At 44.7% G+C, this 21663-nt stretch overlaps 1 protein-coding gene across 1 annotated transcript in view; it reads left to right on the top strand.

The window, feature by feature from the left end:
- Positions 1–21663, top strand: part of anos1 (anosmin 1) — a 42942-nt gene that overhangs the window by 13145 nt on the left and 8134 nt on the right. Inside the window, exons 3-7 of the mRNA XM_084083830.1 lie at positions 10603–10665; positions 10956–11178; positions 15282–15466; positions 16078–16207; positions 20458–20663. Coding sequence (XP_083939956.1) covers positions 10603–10665; positions 10956–11178; positions 15282–15466; positions 16078–16207; positions 20458–20663 — 807 coding nt within the window. The remainder of the gene's footprint in view (positions 1–10602; positions 10666–10955; positions 11179–15281; positions 15467–16077; positions 16208–20457; positions 20664–21663) is intronic.

The following is a 21663-nucleotide window of genomic DNA, read 5'->3' as shown; positions in this document are numbered from 1 at the left end:
AACAAAGGTTGTCTTTTGGGGTTTTTTGAGGCAATGTGTGTGTGTTTGTGTGAATGTGTGGGTGGCAGAGGAGAATGAAGTTGCTCTGGTCAGTCCCAGCAGGAAGGACCTGATCTGGACATGGCTGTTAAGTTTCATTGGCTGAGGAGGGGGTTGCTTCATTGGCTGCTATCTGTGGAGCTCATTATTCACATGGTGGGTGGCAGAGGGTGAAACCCCCCACAGCAGGACCAAAGACACAGGCAGAGGAGAGAAGCCTGAAAGGCCATGGAACTAAACCAAGTGTTGACTGACTCTCTATAGTGATGGTAGTTCATATCTAGCTAACACAGCTCTCTCTCTCTCTCTCTCTCCTGTGCAGCTCTGTCATGAAGCAAATAAGCAATATAATTATTAACACAGAGCTGATCTGATATTTTTATTTTACAGCAGGGAATTTTACCATTTAACCAAGAACCAAGTAAAGGTTTTATCAAGTAGTGTTTTAATTGATCCCACATAGAACATGAAGACTGCCTACACAGTTTTAAATAATCAAAGCTTCACACCCTCTCCTTGTCTGATGGAATTTAATTCCACACAGTTTCTCTTGAAGGATTATTGTAATCAAAGCTGCTGTAAAATCCTCTAACCAATAATGTCCAGGCAGTCACACGCAGTCTGTTCTCCTCAAGTGTTTATTCTCATTCTGGGGCTGTATTGGCAGAATGTGTTGGCACGCTTAGCAGATAGCTTAAGAAGTCATCTGTTGATACTGTCATCCCCACCTAACCCAATTCTCACGTGTCTCCATGCCACACTATAATTTTTTTTTTATTGAAATTGTTTATTTGGTTTGTTGTTTTATTTTACTTTGTTACAGAAGTGATCTTGCTAGCAGTCATGTTGGGGAAGGGAAGATTAGAAAGAGAGTGTCCAAAAGCCATTGTTACACAGAAAAATCCTCAATGTTAATTCATCTGTTTGTAACTCAGAGTGTACATTTAACTCTCAATTTAAATGTACACTTACAATTTAAATGTACATATAACTCCTAGAGTTAAATACTAACACTCAGGATTTTACATTGTTTACTGTGATGGTGGCTTCTCATTGCATTCAGATTGCATTCAAATGGTTGCTGCATCGTCCAGTTAAATCCCATGGATTGCCTCACTGTGACAGCGTTGGAGGGATGGATAACAATGAATGTGTGTCAGACAGACTCAGTGATACTCAACTCTCCCATCCTTTTGACCTGGAGGTCAGTATTTCAGCAGTAGTTTACAGTCAGGAGGATTTACCGACTTAATACCCATCTATCTGCAATGGAAAAAACACACTAACCTTTATTCATTTGTTTGGTCTTTAACTGTTTGGATCTCCAACTAGCTCACAGCGGCGTAATACAAAGCACTTAGCCCTTGATGTACCCTATGACCCCTTTATATAGCCGACTTTTGTGATCTAGCAGATTTGTTTTTTTACAGCGTGGCTCTGCAGGATCTAGATCGTTTAGAAGAGCGTCTATGTATCTATCTGTGTGTCTGCCTGTGTGTCCGGAGCTAATCTTGCAAAACCTAGACCGAATAGCGACACATTTCTTGGGCACGCTGCCAATAGATTCTTTCACATAATGCTTTATTCTTTCTTTAATATTTCACTGAAATTTTATCATGGAAGTCAATGGGGCTGTGATCATACATTATGTCATAGATGACTGACGTCATAGGCTGGCCACATTTAGTTCCCATGGATCCCGAGATCCACATGATTCAAATGTTATTTCTCCCCTTATGTTCCTTGGCTCTTCTTTTTTTTTACGGGAGGTGTTGCAGTTCAAATGTCGCCAAAATGACCTTTGCTGTAATAGGGCAGTTAGTGGGAGTTGGCACAAGTGATTGGGATTAGTGGATTTGAAGTGTTTTCTCAACCTCATATAAACAAGGTGAGATAGTGGCGGAATGTGACTGCAGCACAGGATTAGGTCAGTCTGCCCTCAAAGACTTGTCACGTTCCACATGTTTTGACCTACATTTGTGACTGAATCAGGTTTCAAATCATAACCTGTCTCACTTTAGATGACACACGATGCTTGGAGTGGTCACAGCGGGAGGACGCCAGCGGAGCCTTAAAAACCTTTTAGCCTTGTTTACTATGCACCCGACGCTCAAGGGAGGACATTCCCATAACAAATATGCTTTTCTCGTCTTCTCCACGGAAAATGTGAGCCGATTATCATAGCTCTAAATCTACTGTGTCGGAAGTTTAAATAAATGGCTTTTTCTGCTGGGAAAGCATGTTATCGTATGATCCCGCATTTTCCAGCTCTGCTTTCATGCGTCTGTCACGATGACATTGTGGCGGTTTATGTCATCACTGTGATGGTAAGAGAGCACACGGAGGAGAATACAGTAAATCATCAGAGATGTTTTGCAGAGTAACATGGGACTGAGGGGGGAGAGGGATTAGCTTTCCCAGGCCATGTCACAGTGAAAACAGGACTACTGGCCTCTTTATCACCAATCTGACCCCACATGACGGAGACATCCTGTTGAGTCTAATTGTCATGAAATGTAAACTGAGCCCAGAGGAAGGTGATAACTGAGGTTCTCGTTACAGCCACTGTAATTTGGAACCTTGTCATCGCATAATGTACCAACACAAAATGTTGGGGGGTGGTGAGACCTTTTAACCACTTTCAACCTGGCATCCATAACCTGGGAAAAAACCTACAAGGTCCCATCGTGTTGCGTTGAGATGTGAGCATGATCTAAAAAAAAAGCGGAACACCGTCATAAGACAAAGTATAAAATACGGCATAACATGTTTCTTAATACGACAAATAGCCTAAAATAGCCATAGTAGTTCAATAGTAGTTCATGTATCCCGACTCTTCCCGAGAATTGTCCGACGATCGACTTCAAACTCTGTGTGCCTGTCGCCGACGACACGAGGGACTGCAGTGCCCATTTGGGGACATATGGAGATCCGGTTGTCCAACTGCTATGCCCAGATAGATTGACCGACTTCAAACTCGGCTTGCATATCGGAGAGGACTCGAGGGCATGATGCATCAAGTGGGAAGTCAGTTGGATCAGTCAATCTACCAAATATATAGATAAAGAAAACGTGCAAAGAAATCCCCATATATGGAGTACGCTGATGTCATCAATATGATGTCATAGACTGGCCTAGACTCCATATTTGGGCATGGCTGACACAGAACTCCATATATGGGCATAAAAGGGACACAGACAGACAGATGTGTACAACGGGTGCTCTGACGAGTACGGGTATTGCATAGTTAGGTGGAGGGCATGCATTTCCAACTTGCATTGTGCCTGACTTCACTTGCATCGTTCCCGAGTAGGCTGGTGTCCGTGTAGTTTTTGAAAATTTGAAAATGTTTTGGAAACTGAAGTTATTTTTAATTTCTTTGAAATGTCTTGATATCTTTCTCCTACAATGACATGCCCAAAATAGGGACGCCCGGGTGAACGTGGTTAAGTGGTTAGAGTAGGAACCCCTTGCAGTTTCGATTGTTTGTTGCATCAGTCTGTCAAGATGATGGACTCGTTTGGGGACAGACCGGGCGTTGGTGTGTGGGCGTCTGGATGAAACTTCAGAGTCATTAAGTATTAAGTGACCGCTATTGCATTCCACACAGCAGACAAAGGCTAGCCCAATTCTGGCTAAGCTGTGTGTGTGTATTTTCTTTTTTTCTGCTCATAAATAAGGCAGGCACCTCTGATTGTGGAGTATATGTATAATTCATGCCCCCCGCTCCTCCCCTTCTCTTTCTCCTTTTTTTGCCAAGTGATTCCTTGTGGTCTCTTTGTTGTCTGCGCCCTCAACTGCATTTAAATTAATAATTAAAGTGATACTCAAAGAATGTGTGTGATAGCACCTGCTAAGTTGCTCACCGTATTTGAGGAGCTAAATAGAAGTCTTTAACCGGACACATTCCACCTCATCGGAGCACCCTGTCAAGACTATAGAGTGCTTGGAATTTTTGGAAGATATTTCCCTGTTAGGGAACTTAAATAAACGTGGTGGGCAATGTAGTTATGCTTATGACTATGATTATATAATATTAAATACTAGAGCTTATCAGAATGGGAAAACTTGTCCATGTACATTTAGGATATTGCCATTTCTGTTTAACCACTTTAAACTCTATATACTGTACTTTGTTGACCGGGGTCCCCCAGGGACCAGGGGGAGATACTTGGTCCCCTCCTTTTTCCCCTCTACAACAAATCTTTTCGTGGGAAAAGAACCTACAAGCTCTACAAGCTCACCGCATGTGGCGAGCTGCCGAATTGCCGAATGTTCGCCCACAATAGGGGTGCTAGGGTTCATGTGGTTAAATCCTTTCTCTTGCTTATTTTGTCATTTGAGTTGATAATCCATTCAATACAAGCTCATACGAGCTTGTAGATCTGCTATTTCTTTTTTTATAGTGAAAATGTGTGCACATTTTTTAATATATATATATTTTTATAGGGAACATTTGTAACTCAAATCTTTGCTTCTGGGGGAGGGCAAATACATATCATTTTGGGTGGACCTTGACATGAAAACGTTTGAGAACCACTGATAAAGCAACATAAGTTTTTTCAAAAAACTGTTTGGATTTAGAAGACTTTTGTATCATTGTCATCGTCATTCTAAAATGACACAGATGTGTTCCCAAATTGAATGGGATAAACAAAGATAATGAATTGGTGCAGCAGTGGCCCAGGAGGTAAAGTGGTCATTCAATCCCTTGCTCCTCCTGGCATTGCGTCAAAGTGTCCTTGAGCCAGAAGACACTGAACCCTAACTGCTCCCTACGAGCAGGTTGGTGCCTTGCATGGCTGCTTCCGCCGACAACACATCAATGTGTGAACGTCAGGTATACATTCTGAAGTGCTTTGAGTGGTTGTAGGACTAGAAAAGCATTACAAGTAAGAAAATCTACCAATAAATGATGGATTTTCTTTTCTTTGGAACGACAACGTGTGTGTGTGTGTGTGTGTGTGTGTGTGTGTGTGTGTGTGTGTGTGTGTGTGTGTGTGTGTGTGTGTGTGTGTGTGTGTGTGTGTGTGTGTGTGCGTGCGCGAGTGAGAATTTCAAGCGTTCAGATCGTTGTTAATCCACGTTTTTGATCTACCTAATCCTGTCTTTGCACACACCTGTGCTGGTTTATGGAAGTCAAGAAACAAAAAACACGATATCAGATGGACACGCCCTAAAAGTACTTCAGTCACAGGTAGCATAAAGCTGAGAAAATAGTGTCTAGACTGTAGTAGCCCTGGACAGGATATCTTCTTGATTTACTTGGTAGATTTTTACAGTCCCATGACAGCTAAGCAAGTCAGAGACATACTGGAACGGATTAATGGCATATGATTTTATACTTATTCACATCATAGCCCCGACACCTAATGAAATATGTTTCTACTTTAGATACTGTGGATTCAATCTGCTATGATAGTCCCTGTGTGCTTCAGTGGAAAGGCAATTCCTGATCAGATATTTCTTTTAATTTCAGCCATGTCACGCAATTCCGTTCTTTTTTTCTTGTAAGGTTTTAAGGACATGGGTTAAATAAAGGGCTTTCACTTAAATATGGAATTTGGAAGGAAATGGAGCCGACTTTGAGTTCTCTAATGCAGTTTGAAGTGTGGCCTTGTGTGCCATGAATGAGAATGAGGGAGAACGCACGGAAGACAGGAAAACCATCAAGACTAATGGTGCTCATAGTGGCTTCCTTTGAGAGCAATGGGATAGAGAGAGAGAGAAAGAGAGAGAGAGAGGGGGATAGACTGAGGTAGTAGAGAAATAAGACATGGAGATGAACGTTAGGTAGAGAGACAAACAAGAGGTAAATACAGGAGACAGATGGAATAAGAACAAGTCGCAAGCAAGGGGGAAAGCGGGGATTGGTGACCAGCGATTCGATGGGTCGATAAATATGAGAAGCTGCTGGAGTAATTGAGTCTGGTGGTCGGGAGCGCGAAAAGCACCAGGGCAGCAGAAAATAGCCATAACTCAAAGAGATATGGGCGTGAGATTTACTGTGTGTGATCAACAGCATAGATTCCACCGCCGGTATCCGACTCTCCCAGCGGAGCAGGGTGCCCTGGCTCTGTCCCAGGGGCAACAAATGCGGCTCATAAATATCCCCTGGCACCGACCAGCGCCTGACACTGAACTTCAGGGCCAGGATCAATAGGTTCAGCTCCCAGGGCTCATCTCTTATTTTATGGGATAATAGAAAAAACACTATACTATGCAGGGTGGGAGAATGCAGCACTCGTGCAGGTGACCTCTGGGTAGAAGGATTTGTTGACACAGAAAAACAATAAAGCTCGAGCATGGGCAGTAGTGGTGGGCTGGTGGCACATATTTCTTGTTTTTCTTTTTACAACAAATGTAAACAGTTACAAACTACAACTTCAGTCGTAATTGCTCAGCTAACACTACACCTACATCTCTCCCCACGATTATACGAATACAGACACTGAGTGAAGGCAGTATGGGAGAATATCGTGTACATTAGTATGAATTATGTTCCATCTTTTATTATGTCTGCACTGTGTATTGTTAAGCCTGCGGCGGTCTTGACTGGTAGCAGTTCGTGGTTCATTAACCGAGGTAAAACACGTCCGTGACATTTTAAATATACAACTTTTTCTCTCCATCGTTTATGTTTTTCTAGCTGCTCCCTTGGGGAAGCCAGTTTCTTTTTTCACGATGGGAGATGGGACAGCGATAACCATGCCCCTGCCAGGGAGGAGAAGAGACCATGAGGATGCATGACCGTCCTCCATCCATCCTGTTCTCTCTCCCTTTCCTCTCCTCCCCCCATCTGGTCTGTCATCCTCCTACCACCTACCGCCTCTCTGCTCTCTCCTTCGCTGTGACAAAGTGGAGACGGGCTGTGGCATTGGCTGCCATTCAGCTCGAGTCTCTCATCGGCCCCACAGAATGCCTTTCAAGGTCTCCCAGTGTTGCAACTGCTGCGTTTTATTACAGCGTGAAATGGGGAGTGAAAGACCCCTATGGATGGTCCTACTTAACCATGCAGAATGTGTCACTTTTGGAGAGAAAGATAAGGTCACAAAGGGAAAATCAGCAGTACAAATGCCTCTGTTAGAAGGCAACCAACAGCTCAGGTCCATACAAGTATCCTTTGCTGTTGTTTTAATCTGAGAGCAAGAGCTTTTGACTTCTTTTTTTGTGTGGAAATTGTTGTACGGAAATATGTTAACGGCTCACAGTATAATGACATGCATCGCGCTTGTTATTCAAACAGATGGTAGCTTGGTTGCCAGCCTCAGAGGTTTGCTTGAAGGAGAACCATACGCTGGCACCCGAACTAAACAGATGCACCATGTCCAGCCCAATTATGTTCTATACTTCAGCTTCATGTGGTCTTTTCCCATGCTGATGTCCCCTGATCAGACACATGGTTTGGACTGAGGACCTGCAACAGCTGATATTCTCTGTTTGATTCAGCAGCAGAAAACTGTGTAAATAAGAATCAGGCCTTTTGATTGATGAGAGCACCTTTGTAATTATATACAGCCGTCCTATTTGCTTTGGCAAGACATCTGTCGTCAACCCTCCCCTTTCCTACTTAAATGTCGGGTTGTGGGTGTGGCTATTGAGAATCGCTGACAGATTGTCAGTTATCAGCACACCTGCAGAGAGCTCTATTGCCATGACTCAAATGCTTATCTTTTTTTATGATGACTTTTTATGACATATTCATTCCTTCACAAAAAAAAGAATTCACACATTAAACATTCCTTAACCCATTTAGACCTGAGGCCGATTCTAAAAACGCCTTCTAAAACCTAACCTAAGATTTCTGAAAATGTTCAAATTCTTACAAAAAAAATGTATACAACATGATGTTGCTATATGTATAGCAACAACTAATGAGACACAGAGGTGGCTCCCGGATTCAAAGGTATAACAACGTATAGGTGGCAGCAGGTCTAAATGGGTTAAGTTATCACCTTGAATCTTCCTATCAGTATATATCACGTATATTCTTAGTACATGAGAAAACATTCAAGAAAAAGACAGAAATCTTCGTGCAAAAGAGATGCAAACATTGATTGAGTTGGATAGACATCCCTAAACCCACAGTACACGTTGTGATCTGTGTTGCATTGAAGTCTCTATAGCACATGGTGTGCTGTCTTAACAAATTCTGTTTGGCATGCGAGCTTAACCATCTCAAGGTAACCATCATTCTATTTTCACTTGCTGTATAGCTGTGATTGTGGTGAACCAGAAAAGAAGCTATCTTAAAAGAAAAGCCTATTTTTTTAACCGATGGAATGCATTCATTCTCTGCACACAAGATCTTTCAATTGGGAAAATGGGCTTGATCCCCAGGCTTATGAGTGCATGTTCGGTGATTTGTAGAAGGGATTTGGGGGGCTTTAGCATGTGAGTCTGCTGGCTGAATTTCCTGCAGACACTCCGGTGGAGCACAAGTCATTGCCTCAACACCTTATTGTCCTAGCTAGCACGCGGTTCCTGCGTGAGGCTGGGTGCTGCTGCAGCTGCCTAGCGACTGCCTCAGGCTGTAGTAGCCTCTGTGGAGTGTGGACTTAACTGAGGCCAGAGATAAGGATATCATAAGGTCACGTTATTACTCTCAACAGACGAAACGTCATTGCAAAGACCCCATGGAGTGTGAGGCACTTTATGGACCTTACGGTTGTCCTCATATGTCATCTTAACTTTCTTGAAACTATTACAGTGGTTTTACCTGATCTCTGCCGTAGATCTCACTGTAGTTTATTTTGGAACACTCAGCTGTCATAATTCAGTGGCTTTTCCTGCGAGGTGTCCAATGTTCACTCTGGCACTCCGCTTCATATCAATGGAGAGATATATATCCCTATGAAGTAATTAAACAAATAGCTCTCCTCCTGCAGCCCCTACGCCTACTCTTAACTGTAGAGCCTGCTGTTTAACACTTGAGCGTCCAGACAGCGCTCCTTCAGGAGCCTAGACGAGACCAGGCAAGCGCAATGGGTAATGGAGAGACGGGGCATAGTTTGTAATTGAGAACTGGCAGGCAAAAGCGTCGAGTGCTGATTGCTACTCCGCTCCTCCAGAAGCCAGGTTTACGCTTCGTCATGTGGCCCTCCTCCGCACTCCATAAAAAGCAAATAAACTTTTCACTGTCAATGGCAAAATAACGACAGAGCGGCACTAATGAGCTAATTAAAGACCCATAAACGCAGACTTGGCTCCATGACTGTGATGTGTCATTTCTTACATCAACGTTGCATTTAATACATTCTATTACATGCCCGCGCTCACTCAGCCTCCGAGATATGGGTACATACTGTACTGTGCGGTCACCTTACATAACATTACATTACTGTTCTGATATCCAGTTTTCAGAAGATGGGCTGCCTTTGAAACGAGGCTTTGCTGAAGGTTTTGGGGCCAAAAGCTCACCTCAGAAAACCCTTAACTCCTCTTAGCACCTCGTATCTACTACTCCGTCAATGACAAAGCCCTCCCACCACCACCATCGCTGACCGACATATTGGACTTTCCCAGACGAGGAGGAACGTGGTGGAATTTGTTGAAAGTTAGCTTGCTGCTGAGTCTCTGCCTCTCTACTGTATCTGGTGCAGGGGTCTAAATTGAATGGGGTTGAATGAGTGACTTTGGCAGGTTTCTGGTTAGTGTGGTTTGGGCCAGTCCCAGTTCTACACAGAAGCAGCCCAGTGGTGGTTTCAGTGTGGGAGCTCCCTTCTCTCTCATTTTGCACCGGCTCTCTCGCAGCGGCCAGCGGTGGGAGCAGCGCTCAAGCCCCGCGGGCCTCTCAATCCCATGCGAACATGCCCTTAACGATGGTGGCATTTGCCTGATTCTTTTGGACATGCATGAACTTTCATGTTAAATTCCATTTAGTTGTACTGAATTCGATTTGCTGAGGGTGAGCTGTTGTGTTTGCAGCGAGAGGAATTTGACCGTGTTGGGTATATTTTCATTTTTCGTTTTCAATTTTCTCATCCGTTAGCTTCGGCTAAATGACTTTGAGCTATACAACCACTGCGAGAGGCTTTTTCTTTCATCCTGTGCCTGTGCCAAACATCCAGTAAATAAGTTCCACGTGTTTCAAAAGGGAATCCCAAGAACATTAAACTGGGTGTATCATCTATTAAGCATTCTCTATTCAACCTGGTACAGAGAGGGGGGAATCTGTATCAAGTCCAGACATGAGGCGGGGGGGCATGGGGGTGGGGGGTTACAAGGGGTAAGTAGTGTTGAGGCATTGAAGGAAGAATTCGTCAAGGCCGGCGCGAGACAAAACCCCAGCATCAAATGGGCTTCCAGAGTCAAGCTGACGGTTTGCTTTGCTCTGCCCATAAGGGACAACCCCTTTGGCCCGCGCCCGCTTATGTAGGGGATTGTTTATGTTCCGTTAAGGTATGCGGGGCATCTGTAACAAAGAGGTGCGACGGGTTATTGTGGTGAAGGTGCAGGGGAAGTGCCTGAGTGAGCTGCCTGTCAGGCAGCACCATCTCTAGACAGCAGCGCTTTGATGTGGTGGCGCTCTTTGAAGAACTGACACCCTTCTCCTTTTCACAGTGCCTGGAGCCCTGCAAGGAATCCTGGGACCTGAAGGAAAATCAGTGCCAGGATTTATGCGAGGTATGTCACAAACCGCCCCCCAATGCCATGGCTTTACCCTCAGAGTGTTAAAGGCTCTCAAGTAAGAAAAAAAGTTTGAGAAACTTTTTTTTTTCCTGTACAATAATGGCACTGTGTAAGGTTCAATCAAATTCTGTGTAACTTGCTCCAATGAGTCACAAGCTGAAATGTAAACAGGGCAATCCCTGTTAGCTTACAGACCAGCCTTCCTGAGGCCCAGCAGTCTGCATGTTAAAAGTAATCTGACATAGATTTTTCCTCTGTGCTCCTCCTCTCCTCACTGCCCTCAGCCCCTATTTCCCAAGAAGCACTACGAGTGTCTAACAAGCTGTGAGTTCCTGAAGTCGGTGGAGGGGGTGAAGCAGGGCGATTGCCCCGCCCCGGAGAAGGCCAGCGGCTTTGCGGCAGCCTGTGTGGAGAGCTGCGAGGAGGATGCAGAGTGTTCGGCTGTCAAAAAGTGCTGCTCCAACGGCTGCGGTCACACCTGCCAGCTGCCAAAGAACCTCTACAAAGGTAACACTGCAGCCTAGTTGGTTAGCTAAGCCCTGCTTGATTAATTGATTGAAATGCATTGGAAAATGATTGCCATAACACAACGCTGACGATAACGTTTTGTTAATGTGTAATAAAATGTGAATTATTTGCAGATACAATGCAATAGGATTTAGCCTTCAGTTCAAAGTAGAAAATGTAGCCACATGGTCAGTTACACATTTTGTTTTTGCGTGTCTATATAAATGCAATTGATTATTATCGCTCATCTTTTACTTTAACATCCATTTTTACCCTCACCCAAAGAGCCGACTTGCTGTGTCTGCTGTAAATTATCATACATCCATGGTGTCATGTTATGCTGGATAAGCTTGAGGGTTTCACAGTCACAGATGTACCCAGCAACCTCTTGCTGTTGTAAAATGTTTTAATAGCAGTGCCCAAGGCAGCCTGATGTTCTGAGGGCGCGGAGCCATTGTGTGAGAGAGGACTTATAGCTTCTGCACTTGGAGTTGGAAGTCGGAGCTTTTGCTGTATATAATATCCCCACACAATTGCTGCTAGCCTTGGGCCATAACAAAGCAGACGAAGAAGTGGAACTCTGCATTTGGTGGAAGATGAGAGTCTGAATTCAGTGTTGAAATGCTGCAGTGACATTCCACTGTATGAATATGTGTGTGCGACTGCGCGTCTGCACATGTGCGCATGTTTGCATGTGAGAGTGTATGAGCGCCCCCAAGAGAGTGCATTAGTATTTATATATGCTTTGGATGAAAATGTGGAGGCCATTCTGCATCGACGTCACGGTCAGAAGATGAGCAGTGTATTGACAGAGGAAGATGAAAGGCTGCATTGCCTTGAAAAGTTCAATACAGAGATCTGGTCAATTGAAAACCATTCACCTTACTGAGGGACCTTCAGATCAAACAGTTAAACCACGGAGTCAGTCCAAACTCTGAGTTGATGATTGATCGCTGTTGGTACTAGATTTACACATAATTCCATTTAGCAGTCCAGTGCGAGTCTGTCCTAGTCTTCAGTGTTAAAGGTCTAATTACATGCTCATGGTTTGGAGAGTGTAATTGTTTCTGTGTGTGCAAGTGTGTATTTAGTCTTCAGGATGATGATCCATAATGCTGGAAGCCATTAGTCAACACGAGTGGGGCGAAATGGAGCGTTTCCCCTGCTGAGATCACTCTCAGATGTGCACACACACACACACACACACACACACACACACACACACACACACACACACACACACACACACACACACACACACACACACACACACACACACACACACACACACACACACACACACACACACACACACACACACACACATTTGTATTTGTGTGTGCCTGTGTATGTACGCACGCATGGAAGGCTGTGCATATGCATGCGTGCAGGTGAAAGTCCCCAGCGTGTGTGCATGTCCCCTGTACAGGAATAGCTCTTCGTGTTCTCTATGTTTTTTGATCCCAGGGAGATGAAGAGAAGCCCCCCCACTGGGCTTTTGTTCTATACGTACTGAGGATCTTCTCCTTAATACATCAATAGAGCCAAGTGCCATTACACACCAATCACTATTCTGTAACTTCTTTTCGAAGATATGTCAGCAGCAATGTGCCTCAAATACAGTATGCTACAAGCACATCAAAGATGGCTGCATCACAGTGGTGAAGAATTGACGAGAGACTTTCTAGGGTTTGCACAATAGAATACCTATTTATTTTCAAGAGTCAGTTTACAGTGTGTGTAGTGAAAGAAAGACCCTCAAGAATAACATGTCCATTCTCCGTTCTCGTCCTGCGTATCTCTTCCCTTTTGTTATTTGTCTTGCTCTGTGTTCTGCACGTACAACGGTCATATAACCTCCATCCCTCAAACACTGAGCGTGTGATGGATCCCCACTTGCAATGCCTGCTCAGTAATCAAAAGCCCTGTGCAAGCACCCTACTGTGCTGTGGAGACAGACAGGAAGGAGTCAGGGTTTGTATATCGGTTGGGGGTGGGGGTGTGCGTGTATGTTAGATGTGTGGATGGCAGGATGAAACAAATGTGCTGTCAGTTACAGTGAGAGTTTCAAGATCTTCATGTTGTCAGAACAAGCCTATCAGTTAGTTAGTCTGTCAGCCATCGCTGGTTTATAGGAAGCTGTTGCGCTCCATTCATCCCTTGAGAGAGAGCGGTGTTGGGAAATCGTCCTCCTACATTGATTAGAGAGTGTTTTTCCCTAAACCTCTGTAATTAGAGCCGTCATTACAATAGTATGTGCGTGAGTATTGAGAATTATAATCTCGAGTCTAATTGTTGGGGTGAGTAAGACATGAATGGACGCTGCTCGCTTGATCATAATTCAGCCGGAGTTACATCAGGGCTTGGAGAGCGTGGAGCGAGCATGTGGCCAGTGAAAAAAATTAACGCTGTATGATTCTTGGATGGAACCTGGACTAATAGTTGTCTTTGGAAGGAACAGCCAGACAGAGGACCTGTGGGGTTACCCTCACGCACGCACACGCATGCACATGCACGCATGCTGTGGATGAAAGGAGAGAGTGTGCATGTGTGTGGTATAGTGTGTGTGCTTTGCAGGGGTGCTTGGGTGTCTTTGTGGGAAGATGAGTAAAGCCAGAGGGAGTATAGGAATGCTGTGGTGTTGTTAGCATTCCACATTGCACAGGAGATGTGACACACACACACACACACACACACACACACACACACACACACACACACACACACACACACACACACACACACACACACACACACACTCTCTCACTCTCTCTCTGTAACTCTCTCTTTCTCTGTCTCTCGCAGTCACACGTGTGCATGCTTGCATGCACGCTCGCTCGCTCGCTCACTCACACACACACACACACACACACACACACACACACACACACACACACACACACACACACACACACACACACACACACACACACACACACACACACACGCTCACACACACGCTCACACACACGCTCACAAAGTGGAGCTGTGAAACCACAGCACAATGACCCCCAGCTGTTGATGTGCACAGAGCTGTTATCTGTGGGACAAAACAGAATACTGACTCCATATGCGTGTGGCAAATGGACGCCTCCCCTGTCTTCCAGGAGTTTATGAGCTTCAATCAATCAATCACTATTACATTCCACGTACAAAGCGGGAATTAAGATATGACCACCAGATCAAACTCCCTGCATACAAAACACACTTCTGATTATGCTGCTCGCTGACATGCAGAGGTAGCCTTGATCCCATGTTTATGCTGTTTATGAATGCAGAGCAGCGTTGGCCTGCTCCGATGCTGACAGAGGTCCCGCATAATGGACTCAAGTGCTAGGTGATTTATTGAGAAGTGAAGGGATTTATTTGGCCTTCTCCTGTACTTCTAAAGTCGCTTTTCCAATCTCCATCTCATTATCACTGTGCCCGCCGCTCAATCAACAACTCACTACGTCTCAACTGTAATAAATCCAGCAGAGAGACTTAATCTGCCCTGGCTGCACACTTGGTTCATTCCTGCACTTAATAAATCTCTAATTTATTGCACATGGCTTCATAGAGGGAGTTTGAACTGGGTTGAGTGCGAGGAACAATGATGCATGATGAAATGAAATGTGCATGTGTACGCCTCTCCATATGCACGTGTGCATTTTGAATGTTTGTCTGTGTGTGAGAGGAAGTAAATAGAGAGAAAAAGAGAGATCAAGATAGATAGAGAGAGGGAGGGAAAGAGAGAGAGAGAGAGAGAGAAAGAAAGAGAGAGAGAGAGAGAGAGAGAACAGAAGACAGGCTTTGAGCTCTATCTGTCATACCTAGATGCTAACTATCTATATCATCACTAGGAAACACAGCTGCTAAAACAGCATCTCCGTAGCCAGAGAACATCTCAATCTGTCACAGCAGAAAGACCACGCTACTGACCCACAACATGTAGTGATGTCATGTCTCATTGTTAACGCCTGTGGTTGTTGTATTATTTATCTCCCGAGTCCGTTTGGCGGGGGGAAGAAAGGCGGGAGTTGACGTATAAAATGTTTCCACTGGTGGTGATGTCAAATCTCTCAAACACATGTCATCATTCCTACCTGCCTGTCTGTCTCTAGGTGTCCCTCTGAAGCCGAGGAAGGATCTGATCTTTTCGGAGCAGCCCTCGGGGCAGCTGGAGATTCGCTGGTCCTCCAAGTTCAATATTTCTGTGGAGCCCGTCCTCTATGTGGTGCAGCGTCGCTGGAACTACGGCATCCATCCCAGTGAGGACGACGCCACCGAGTGGCAAAATGTGGCACAGGTAGAGCACTGCACACACACACACACACACACACACACACACACACATGTCACATCGCTACATTGGAAAATCTGTGTTTGCTATGTTTTTTTGTACACTCTCAATCAATCACTTAAGTTCTTTATAGTTTGCCATATAACAAATAGTGAAAATGGCCGATCTAGAAGATCATAAATAATACGCTCAAGAGAGCTTGTAGATCTGCAATTTTCACTATTTGTTATATGGCAAACTATATAAGAGATTTGGGAACTTTTGGCCTATAATGACATGCCCAAAACAATTTAACAGTGGTCAAATTAACTCAGGATTTTACTGTGTACATATCAAACATCAGACATTTAGATTTTTGTTTTGGGCCGCCTCTGTCATCATCGGAAACCTTGGCTTCACGTGCGACAGCATGCCACATGCTACAGCTGCCAAAGTGCTGCACAGCGATGACAGATTGTTGCACACGGTTGCACATTCCTCACAGTCGCAATGTCTTTGAAAGTTTTGGCGAAGAGAAACACACAGATGACTGATGTGGCAGCAAAAATCACATGGGGGCTGTGACCCTGCGTCAACCCTGACCCCCGTGGCTTGCTCTTTCCCCATCTGTCCCTCAGACCGCGGAGGAACGTGTCCAACTGGCTGACATCAGAGCCAGCAGATGGTACCAGTTCAGAGTGGCTGCAGTCAACGTCCATGGGACCCGCGGCTTCACCGCCCCCAGCAAACACTTCCGCTCCTCCAGAGGTCTGTTCCTGTGTGCATGTGTGCATGTGTGCATGTGTGCATTTGTCTGTCTGTCTGTCTGTCTGTCTGTCTGTGTGTGTGTGTGTGTGTGTGTGTGTGTGTGTGTGTGTGTGTGTGTGTGTGTGTGTGTGTGTGTGTGTGTGTGTGTGTGTGTGTGTGTGTGTGTGTGTGTGTGTGTGTGTGTGTGTGTGTGTGTGTGTGTGTGTGTGTGTGTGTGGCCTTGCATTGAGTGTAAGTTCCTGTTTAACACCCTATGCCCTCCATTTGTTACAGTTAAGACCTTGGAACAGGTGGAGCATTTGGTTCAGTAATGCCTAATTTAGTCGGTTTGAACTGTTCGTACATGCACACAAAGATCTATTGTGCCTCATTCATAAATCTCTTTGGAAATGTCCAACTGTATTTTAGTGTATTTTCTTAAAGTACAGAGCGGTGTGTGATTCACGAAAGGTTGCGTAAAGCCTTGATTTGTGCGGATCACAGAGATGAATCCCTGTTTGTAAATCAAATGCGCGTTCATGTATGTCCTGTCCACGCCCAACGTGAGACGAACTTTACCCTCACTGAGTGCAAGGATAAAGAAAATCAAACGGTAAAAGAAAAACATGTCAAAGAGAGGCAAAGAAATCAAAATATCTATATGCACATAGTATAGAGCGTGCCAAAAATCCTGAAGGGGGCGTCAACAAGTGTCTTTTGGGTAGCGGCGGACATCTTTGAGGGGTAAAAACCAGGTTGACTTAACACTGCCCAATGCCACGCCCAATGCCACGCCCCCCCGTGGTGACGACACGTTGGCACGCTCTATTGACCAGCAGGTACAGCATGTTCATGATGTTAGACATAAGGTGCGGGTGGTGACACTTCAGTAGGTCCACATTAGCAGCAGGTACTGTATGTGCATGAGATTAGACATTAAGGTGCAAAAAAAAACACATTGCCAGGTTCACGTACTGTAGGCGATAACTTTCACAGGAAAAAAAACCACATTGTGGAAACACAAGAAAAAACTAAAAGTCCATGGCCAGTCTGATGCCAGGCGGCCAGGAGGTGGTCAGTCTTTGTTCAACAGTCTGATGGTAGCCAGGTGGAAGCTGTTCAGAAACCTCTTGGTCTTGCCCTTGATACTATGGTAGGCACAGTACAGGCCCGTAGAGGACTCAGTTTAACAAAGTACTGTATATAGGTTTTAAGTGGTTAACATCTTGGGATTTTACAGTGTATCATTTGGATTCTCCTAAAGCACTTCTCCACCACCAGCAGTTTCTACAAACTTGCCCAAATGATCTAAATTGAAGTTATAATTCATGCCGTTCCCAAGTTGAACATGAATCATGAGAAAGAGCCGGGTGCGCAGAACATTGCTTTTCTGTGTTTGCAACCAGATCTTCATTTATGTCTTCAAAGGAGGGGTTTCCCCCCTCTTTACGGTCATATAAAATGTAATATGTCTGAATTAGTCAGGATATTGCAGGTTTCAAATGAATGCAAGTTTTGTCTGGCTTCCAGCAGGAATGAGGTAACGTAGCCTATTTCAGATCTTTGCCGCAGATTAGCGGTACCGAGCTGAGCTCTGATGGCAGTGCGCGTCGCTACTCGAACTCCTCGACTGCCCTCCATGTTCCACGTTGAATGACACTAAATAGCTTGCGTAGCACAGCTAGCCACAGATGGCATTCGTTAAAGCTCTGGCTGATTGCAGTGTGGTTCCCAGGGATTACAGGTTTATGAATGTAATATTGCGTCTAGATTTCCGACGGATCCAGATCAGATAATGTGTGTTTGTTTGACAAGTGGAGGCAGAGCCGTGTGCCTACCAGTTCACTTGCATTGAGATGAAATGGCTCAAGCCTGATTTATACTTGGTTGCACATCGTGTCTTGCACCGAAAATAGACGATCTACAAGCTCACAACGCATCGCAGCGCGACACATTGTGAGCTCGCGCAAATAAATATAAATTAGCCATAACAATGCCTCCCTAAATGTATGCTTCATTTATATACTTGGTCGTACAGCGGTGTCAAACGCTCACATCGCCTCGAGATTGTAGTTTGGTACAAGGTAATACAAATCAGGCTTTTGGTGTTTGTCTGATTAGATAGACAAGCACTAGGCCGATGCCCGTTGCGAACGCATGTCCCTCGGTATGCAGTACCCGTTGGAAGAGGGACAGTAACCATTATCATACTACTTGGTGGCCAGTCTACGTCAGTACTAGGATATACCATATTGATGACATCAGGGATCTCCATATATGGGCATAAAAGGCAGATAGACAGACAGACAGATACAGAGTTTATGGATTTATAGATATTTCTGACAACTGCCACACACAGAGACTTGCACACGCAGACACGCACAGAGAAATTCTGCGCATTTATTGTTAGAAAAATAGATAAACAGACAGACCTTTATTGATCCCGTGAGGGACATTCATTTGTCGTAGCAGAACCGCAATAGGAAAGGTCAGGTCAGTTATAGATAGGAGTAGAGAGATACATCTAAAGTTTCAATAGTACATTTTTTTAAGAAAGGAGTTCTTATTGTTGCTGCTTCTGGTATCAACACTCCAGTGTGTTTTCTTTGTATTGTAACATTTAATGCACGTTCACACGGCAGAATCCACGGCAGATTGTTACTTCAGTCTCTTCTGGATCAATTTCTAAGGTTATTAAATCAACACTCAGGGTTAGTGTCTTGATAGATTCAACAAAGCGGATATATTTGTAGCACATGCCAGTAAGTACCAAATGTGAAGCCTAAAAAAAGCATCTGCACATTTGGTGTGCACGTCGGCGACCTACCCTGTCAATCTGAAGTCCTACATGTGTTCCCCTGAGTGTTCTGGAGGGCTGTCTGACATCGCCAGACACCAGGTGGAAAAGGATTCTGCTTCAGGGAGTGAAACCGATCCCCAATCAGTCCAATCAGTGGCACAATGTTGATAGATTGATGGGAGCTGTCACGGGTTTGATGAGCTCGTCACCAGTCAGCCATGCCATCGTTATTTACATAGCACAGACGTATCATCTGATAGCAATTTTGCGCCAGCACCGAACTTTGTCAGGGCAATTTACAAAAAAATTGTCCGCTTATTTATCTTGCGCTGCCAGCATCAGCTGGGACGGTGAACCGACCACGTCCAATTGTGTTTTTGGACCAGATTAAATGTGTTACAGGTGGGAGAAGGCACGAGAGACAGAGCAGCTAACTAGGCTGCGGCTTAGGTGGTTTGTACTTGTAGATCTGCTGTTTTTTTATAGGACACCATCATATGAAGGAAGGAGTATAAATTAGGCAATTTTGTCATTAGGGGGTCTATTCCCCCGGGTCTGGCATGTGGCTCTGCCTCCCTTCACACACCAGGCTGACATCAGCACTGTACCTGGCAGCCCGCTGCAGGCTGGGTGACAGTCCATCTGGATGGGTTCACAACCTACTTTATACACATGCACGCGCGCACACACACACACACACACACACACACACACACACACACACACACACACACACACACACACACACACACACACACACACACACACACACACACACACACACACACACACACACACACACACACACACACATATATGCACATACACACGCACGCACTCATTGTACAAGTTAGTAGTATGAGTACTAGAGAGTAATGGAATGTGAATGTGGAGCTGAAGTGAGCAGCATGTGTTTGTTAACCTCTGACCTGTTCTCTCTGCGCTGCCAAACGCTGTCATAGACGTGACATGACACCTGTCATAACACCTCATGACACATTGTCAATGGAGGACTAATTACTTTACACACCATCATCATAAGTCCCCTCCCAACACACGCACGCACGCACGCACGCACGCACACACACACACACACACACACACACACACACACACACACACACACACACACACACACACACACACACACACACACACACACACACACACACACACACACACACACACACACACACACACACACACAGAGAGAGAGAGTCACACACATACAGCTGCAGTGCAAAGCAATGGAAGGTGCACACTGCACAGGCTTCTGATGCATTCAAACTCACATTTGACTTGCAAATCCAGCCAGGGTCCTAATAGTATTTGTCATGCCACAAGAGACAGCCTGTCTCCATGCCTTCAGTTCTGCTTACAGCGCCCAAAAGGGCCACAGCTGTTTCCAAATCTGTGATGATGACCGAGTGTGTTGTGTGTTGACTGTTGTTGCATGTTGCTATGTCCTCAGATCCGTCGGCCCCGCCCAGTCCTGTCAGCCTACGTGTCACCAACATGACGCTGGGCGACGAAGGCCTGGTGACGGTCCGTCTCAACTGGACACTGCCGGGGGAGCCCGACATCCCCATTCATCACTACAAAGTGTTCTGGAGCTGGACGGTGCCCGGCAAGTCTATGGTGCCGTCCAAGAAGAAGAGGAGGAAGACCACCAACGAGGTGATCTTCTCCCCTGTGGCCCTGAGCCATGTGCTTCTTTCTCTCTTTCTCTCTCTCTCTCTCTCTCTCTCTCTAGGAACACTGGGGCTTGTCCAAGCCCATCTCATCAACCACCCACCCTCTTACACACAACTTCAACACATCAGAGTAAATAAGTACCACAGGCTCACGATGAGAAAAAACATAAACATGGAAAGGCAGTTGCATTTGATTACATAAACGTATAGGGCTATCACTCATGTGAAGGTCCACAGCACACAATGCCCTATTCATTGCTGTATTTCCTCAAACAACTGATTAAAATCCCAGTGTAGCGCATGGTTAACTTTGAAAGAAAACACAACATAATTTGAGGCTCATTTACAGTGATACAGATCTAATCATGGCCCTGTGTTATTTGGATATCTAAAAGTTTATTGTCAGAATTCGTATTATTTAGATACGTGCTAGCCAAACAGCTAGGAAGTATTCCAGAGACTTTCTCACTGTTTCTGCTTGTGTAATATGGCTATTCCCAAACTGGGGTACAAGTCTCCTGGGACCAGGCTGGAATATTCTAATTAAGGCATAAGCATATTAGACATAGATCTGAATAGCTTCAAAGTGTACTCGTTATTCATGCCCATGAAACATGAATACCGTATCTTCATGCATAAATATAATCCAGTCCCTAATAGCATGAAAATTCTGTTTGTAAGTTGTGTTCCCATAGATGGACAAGAATATTCAGTGTGTCAGATAAAGACACTAACTATATGGCTCTATCATGAGCTATGGAGTATATTGAGTAGCAGTGTGAAGTGATCAGTGTTCAGCAACTAAACATCAAAAAAGTGATGAATATAGGCAACACATCTTTAAAAAATCCTAAATCCACTTCACTAATGGTAATCGGTTGAGCAACTACATTTCTATTGTTCTCATTTCTTTGTCACACGAATCCATTGCCATGAATGATGCTAATATTGATGCTGCTGATATTGATTGACAGTAGAAACTT

The sequence above is a fragment of the Gymnoscopelus microlampas genome (genome assembly GCF_963454915.1).
Source record: "Gymnoscopelus microlampas genome assembly, chromosome: 17".
In the NCBI taxonomy this organism is placed as follows: domain Eukaryota; kingdom Metazoa; phylum Chordata; class Actinopteri; order Myctophiformes; family Myctophidae; genus Gymnoscopelus; species Gymnoscopelus microlampas.
The sequence above is the reverse complement of the archived record's forward strand: the minus strand, read 5'-3'. Positions and strand labels throughout refer to the sequence as shown.